At 43.5% G+C, this 6,211-nt stretch overlaps 1 protein-coding gene across 1 annotated transcript; it reads right to left on the minus strand.

The window, feature by feature from the left end:
* Nucleotides 1-679: 679 nt before the first annotated feature.
* DDIT4L (DNA damage inducible transcript 4 like) lies at nt 680-5,208 on the minus strand. Its single transcript, XM_005555539.4, has 3 exons — nt 5,045-5,208; nt 4,622-4,761; nt 680-2,976 (listed from the first exon to the last, which is right to left on the minus strand). Exons 2-3 carry the CDS (start codon nt 4,710-4,712, stop codon nt 2,486-2,488), a joined length of 582 nt encoding a protein of 193 aa, XP_005555596.1. The 5' UTR covers nt 4,713-4,761; nt 5,045-5,208; the 3' UTR covers nt 680-2,485.
* Between the last annotated feature and the right edge of the window lie 1,003 nt (nt 5,209-6,211).

Here is a 6,211-nt window from a genome sequence, read left to right on the forward strand (position 1 = left end):
GCAGCACTCCTAGAATCTCACTGAATCATTTATAATTAATCATGTCCGTTGTATAGTATAAATATGTCTCCTAGAATGAGGTCACTCAAGTTTGTAGGCTTCCATTCGATCTTGTCTGATTTCAAAAGTAGTCTCTGCAAACATAGCTTCACCTTTTCAGGCATCTGTTATCTGTTATAGTTGAGCTGGAAGACATCATATTCACTTGCTCTGATCCTCTTTTGAAGGGATAATATTGGATTCCCCTCCTTATATTATTCATTTATTAATTCCTTTAACCTCAGTGACTATTCTTCCTTCTCTTCATTTATACCCCAAATCTTCCACCTTTGGAAGCGAAGGTTTGCCTCCATTTGCCCACCTTGTCTATCTAGGTGGAAGGCAGCAATGCCAGTCTAGCTGGTGCTCCTTTCAGTCCACTCATATTCAGATAGGGTTAGGCTACACAGGCCCAAATTGGTAGGTTGTTTTTACTACCAGGAAAACAGCTGCATTCACTGTTAACCCCAATTTTGCCAAATGAGATGAAGGCACAACCCACTTCTATCAGGCCCATAAGGAATTCTGATATAAGGTTTATTAGGAATGAGCCACCTCTAGTTACAGCCCTTGTAATTGCAGCCCTGATCCTGTGACCACTGCATCAAGTAGGGGAACGAAAAAAAAGAGGACAAGATAATTAAAAATATATAATGCTTTATTGTCAAAAAATAGACAAATTTTAATTTCCTTTAACAGGAATATTAATTTAACAGCCTCCATAAGCCATCACCATTTTGTAAGCATAACAGGCAAGAGAGTCAAAGATAACTGTTAGTGGAAAAAGGACAACAGTTCTACATCCATGCCCAAGAAGCCTTGCCCAGTCAGTGGTGACAACTCCAGGACAGCGGCAGAAACACAGTGAACCTTTGGAGCCTGACAACAGACATGCAAAATGACGTTGATTTATCTTGGCCCAATTCTATAAAGATTGGCTTTGTAGTATCTTTCCAAGCATTTGAAGAGTTTAGTTTGTTAGAACACTTGCTAATTTGAACAGTGACATTTTAGGTCACTTATAGTATCAGTAACAGGATCACACCTGTTTTTCAGTAACACCAGGATGAATACATCTGCCCCTACATCTGTTCCAGTATGTGAAATGGAGCTAATAGCTAGGGCAGGAAACCTGAATAAAGCTCCTTATCCATGAGCCACAGCAAGGATATGAAAGCCTTGCTGAATTGAACATTGTTGAGTAGAGGCTAAATTCTCTCATTAACATAAAAAAGGAAAGAGATAATGATCTACTTAGTCGGAATAAGACAAAAAGTAAGGCCTTTATTATTCCCTAGTGACAGGTATCCAAGGTGGAAAAAATCTGGGTGCGCGCATGGTTATCTGGACTGTGAGTTTCACTCTCTAGGCTGTACTATAAACCATATTTCCATGGCCAATGCAGACTTTGTAAATTGACCCGTTTCAATAATTCAAAGTGGTAGTATACAGCTACTGCCCTTGACAATTGGGGTTAAGGAGAGATTCCTCAATTCCCAGAAAAGCCCAGAGATGAGATAATACTGACATGGTGAAATCGTTCATATGAGATTAAGCATATGTAATACTGAAAAGAAGATAGATTACTAAGTGAATCAGAGAGGGACTAGATCTCAACTAATTTCCTATCCTCACAGGTATTCATCATTCACTCAGTGTAAGAGTAATCAATTACACACAAAAATATCAGTTCAATGTTTTGCATTTTTCTAGTTTAAAGACAATATTCAACACTTAAGAACAAGGGAAACTGAGCTTTTAAAGGCATCTAAAACAACACCGTGGTTACTGAAATGGTAGCACAAGCTTTCGTCACCTCTTTAAAACATTACAGTGAGGAAGTCACCAAGAAACAGTGAAGCAGTTCCATTATTGCCATAATATTTCTCATTCACTCTTACCTAGGGTTAAGTTTTAATTAAACTCACCTACTTAATCCTACCCTCCTGTCTAAGAACTCTTCAAATTTGAGTCATGAACTGGTGGTGTGGGCTTCTGGAAGTTTTGATCAGCTAAGTATCATTGAGTAAGATTCTGTGATTTAAAGAATCACCCTGAAAACTTACAGAAAAAAAAGTCATATGAAAATCAAACTAGGCAAATCTGGTTTATATAGTCTATTACCAAGCCTACCTGAAACAAAATTGTGGAATCAAATGTAAAACTCAAATGGACTTCTACTTTTGCTTACCTATTCTATCCCATTCAATTCTGTACAAAAATGGGATATATGCAGAAAATGTACACTATTTCGGATCACTTCTCGAAAGGCCAGAAAATCAGCCTGTTAGCTGCAGTTACTAAGAATGTGAAATACAGAAAGAAAATGGACTACATTTGGGGTTTCTTACTGAGGACAGGTGGGGCAAACTACAAATGACTGTAGCTGACTAGCTGAATAGTTTTACTACCCAATAATGAAATAAGCTTTATATATTTTCCCTTTTTAGGACCCTTCAATGACTGTTGTTCCAATCAGTGAATAAAGTTTTTTCTTAACAAGTCGAAATCCTGAGCTGAGGATCAGAGTTCTCCTGAAACCAGATGAGAAGCGACCCCTACTAAAGAAAAAGTCCCTGAAGCTAGTCCATGAGCAGTTCTCCTGCTTAAACACAAGTGTAAGCTCAAAAGTAGGCACCACGCTAGAATCACACACAATCCTATCCAGCTTTTTACATACATTTTCAATTTCCAAGTTCACGTGCATAACACAACCTCGCAAGCCACAGGGCTCTGTTGAGGAAAGCCGCAGGACATCTTGAGCAATTCTCTGGGTCAGTTTCTCAGGGACAAGGACCTTTGAGCAACCAAGTTTAGTTTGCTTTGATTTGGACAGACAGTTCTCCAGCATTTTAACCAAATTCTGGCAAGTTGATTCCTCAAATATTACCTCGTTGAGGTTGGGTTCAGGAACAACATAATCCCAGTAGTCAAAATCTGTAAGAAATGGAGTTTTCTTTTTAGATAAAGAAAAAAAAAATTCACAGTAGAAAAAACACACCAAGATATCAACATTGGTTACCTCTATCTACCATGTAATATAGCGAATAATTTAAGCTCTCATGAAAGTTCATGTATGAAATAAAGGTTTAGATAAATAGAGTGGATAGGATATAACCACTTTTCTTTAAATTCATGTGTGTACACAGAACACACACAATCATAAAGACTATGCATCAAAAATCTACTTGGGATTATCCCAGATTATTGGTGATTTTCTTTTCTTTCTTGCCTACTTGCTTATGGGGGTTTTCTAATTTTGTTTTACAGAAAACATTTATTACTTCTGGGATAAAAAGTTAAAACTTTGTTATTTGGACTAAGGGGTTATTACTTTCTAACTGTAGGAATACATGTATTGTAAAATAAAGAATTTTTGCTATTATGTTTAAAGTCCATGAGCTTGAAGAGTTACATTAAAGATCTATCAAATTTGTGTCTTTAAGTCTTTACTGGAGTGGCCTGTAGGTCCCAATTTTAGCTTTAACCTCTTTAATTAAAAATTGCGCAGAGAAGACCTTTGAGGTTCATGAGGATATTTATAACCGGTTGCGTGGTTTTTCTTAGCCAAGCAAAACAAAATAGTCCTAGGGAAATAAAATTAGATTGGCTGAAAGGAAAAGAGATAGCTCTGCATTTGGTCACCTACTCCTCAAATGAATCCTACCACTTGGCAGGATTGCCACACTACAGGGAGTCAAATGAACAAGGTGCAGGCTGATGCCCTCCCGGCTCCTCTCCCTAAGCCTACTTCACCTTCATCAGCTACTGGGTTTTCCTCTCCACTTCATGTAATTTTGGAGTTCTGGCCCTATAAATTAGGTCATCACCCACTTCACCTTGAAAGGAGGAAAACACGAAGAGCCTAAGCAGCTTATCTATGCTCTTACAGCTCTAGTGGCAGAGCAGTGTGTTCACTTAGAAACTGCTGTTAAAATTGCAAATGATAGCAAATCAAGCACCACTGCTGTTCAATAGTTTCCTTCTCACATTAAAAATGGAATAATGGGTATATCCAAGACTGAAAATCCTACTCAGTAATAAACATGAACACACTGATTTAAGCAACCACATAAAAGAATCTCAAAAACATTAGGCTGCGGGAAAGAAACCAGACACAAAAGAGTACCTACTTTATGGTTCCACTTACCTAAAGGCAAAACTAACTTGGAGTGATAAAAATCAGATCAGTAGTTCCCTGGAGTCAGGGGGGAGTGAGAAATACCTAGCAAATGGGTGCGTCGGAATTCACGGGGAGGGGTTATGTTGATTACAGGGGTAAATACATTTGCTAAAACACACGTAACTGTGTTCTTCACAATCATGTAAGATAAGGACCTTAATCTCCAAGAGCCTACTGGCACCAGCCTAGAAAGATGTAGCCCTTGGGTATTCTACTTTTGCTACTTTTGTTTCTAGCATGAAGAGAAGATGTTAGAAAATTTGGAAAGGATTCTCCTCAGACGGATTTTGTGGCACCCCCTACATAGACGTAGGGGAGGAAGTCGAAAGCCCGCCCACCCGGTAGATCGAGAGGCACCGACCTTTGGAGAGGAGAAGGGTGGGCAGCGGGGACACTCACCACTTAGCAGGCTCTCTGGGTGATAGCCACAGTCCAGCAATTCTGAAATGCTGGCCGGGTTCTTACTGCTCAAACTGCCAGTTGCAACCATGGTCAACGGCTCTGTTTCCCTCGCGGGGCGCAACGGCCTTTCCTGTGCGCTGGAAAAAATGAGGCGAGAAGAGACGGATTTGCAAAAGCAGGCGAGTCGTGCAGAGACTCCTAAAATGCCCGGCGACGCGGGAGCGAACTAGCGGAGGAACTCCTTTGCCAAAGGGGAGGAACCGGCCTCTGCAACTCAAGTTGACAAAGCCCTGTGAGCAAGGCCGCCAACTACAGCAACAACCTGAAACTAACTCAACAGTTCGCAAAACTTGGAAGCGACCTGCCCAGCGGAACGGCCCCCGACCCTGCTGCCCCCACCAAGGCCGCAGCTTCGCTCACCTGCCGGGAGTTCCCGGTGGCCGGCGCGCTCGCTGCCGGGTAAACACAGGCAGGTGCCTTCTTAGGAGTCCCCTCTCCTGGGGACTCGGTGACCTGCAGACCCCAGCAGCCAGCGGCACCCTGCTCACCCCCCCGACCACCCTGCGCCGGCTCCTAGCAGTAGCATAGCCTCCGGGGCAGCGAGAACTTTATACGTCCAGTCCCCACCCTGCCCAGGCCCGCCCACCTGCGCCGCCCCTCCCCGGCCGGCGCCCCGCCCCTCCCCTGCCGAGTCTGGTCCCCTTTCAACCCCTACACTTCCAGGGAGCCCGAGCCTAGTCGCAGGGAGTTGCGAATAAGCCTGTGGTACGGACACCTGTTGTTTCCAGGGTAGATCTCGGGCCACTGTGACCTCAATTCTGGGCGCACGACTCTTCAAAGCCTGAACCTGATTCTTCAGTGCGACCCCTCCCCGAGCACCCGCGCTTTCACACTCAGGCTGCTCCAGGCAGCAGCGGGAAGCTTTAAGCGGTCTGTGTATTTCCTTGTCCTGAGGCTTTGCTGTGTCATCCTGAACACTTGGCTTAAATCTGTTGCAACGTTCACTGAGCATCATTTATGCACTTATTTATGGCCTCTAACCCAGTCAACTCTACTCTGCCTCCCAGGGTTTCTGTATCCTCCTCTGCTGCACGCGGTCACATCTAGTTTTCCTTTCCCGCAACGAAGGCTCCTAGCATTTTAGGAAGGGCCTTAATGACCCCATGCACTCCCTTGCTCCCTGGCATCCTTCGTGCCCTTACATCTGTGACTAATGCGTTTTCTCCGCAGGCAGGGTGAGCCTGGCACTCTTCTAATTAGACCTTGCCCCAGAGCGCGGGCAGCTTGAATTGAGCGGGAGCTTGCCAAGAAACACACAAAACCATTAGTAGGATCTTAGGTACTCCTCCATCCGTGCATCATTGATAGCAATTGTCGTTTCCGGAGGCAGAAGTTTCTGGAGAGCCCTGTTGGGAGGATCTTGGGTTTGGGATGTCTTGAAGAGGTTTCAGAGAATGAAGATAAAGAGTTTTATATTCTGCTGGGGATCAGCAGACAATCCCTGTGAGGCCTCCTTGCGGTCCTGCAGAGGAACACACAGAGGGGCAGAGGAGCCCTGGAAAGAGGCAACATGCCCGCACAACCCAT

This window comes from Macaca fascicularis, chromosome 5 (genome assembly GCF_037993035.2).
Source record: "Macaca fascicularis isolate 582-1 chromosome 5, T2T-MFA8v1.1".
In the NCBI taxonomy this organism is placed as follows: domain Eukaryota; kingdom Metazoa; phylum Chordata; class Mammalia; order Primates; family Cercopithecidae; genus Macaca; species Macaca fascicularis.

Coding starts and splice junctions, on each gene's coding strand:
- DDIT4L (XM_005555539.4), bottom strand. CDS start 4,712: ATGGTTGCAACTGGCAGTTTGAGCAGTAAGAACCCGGCCAGCATTTCA. Junction 2,977..4,621: donor CCCAGAGAGCCTGCTAAGTG/GTGAGTGTCCCC, acceptor CATTTCTTACAG/ATTTTGACTACTGGGATTAT.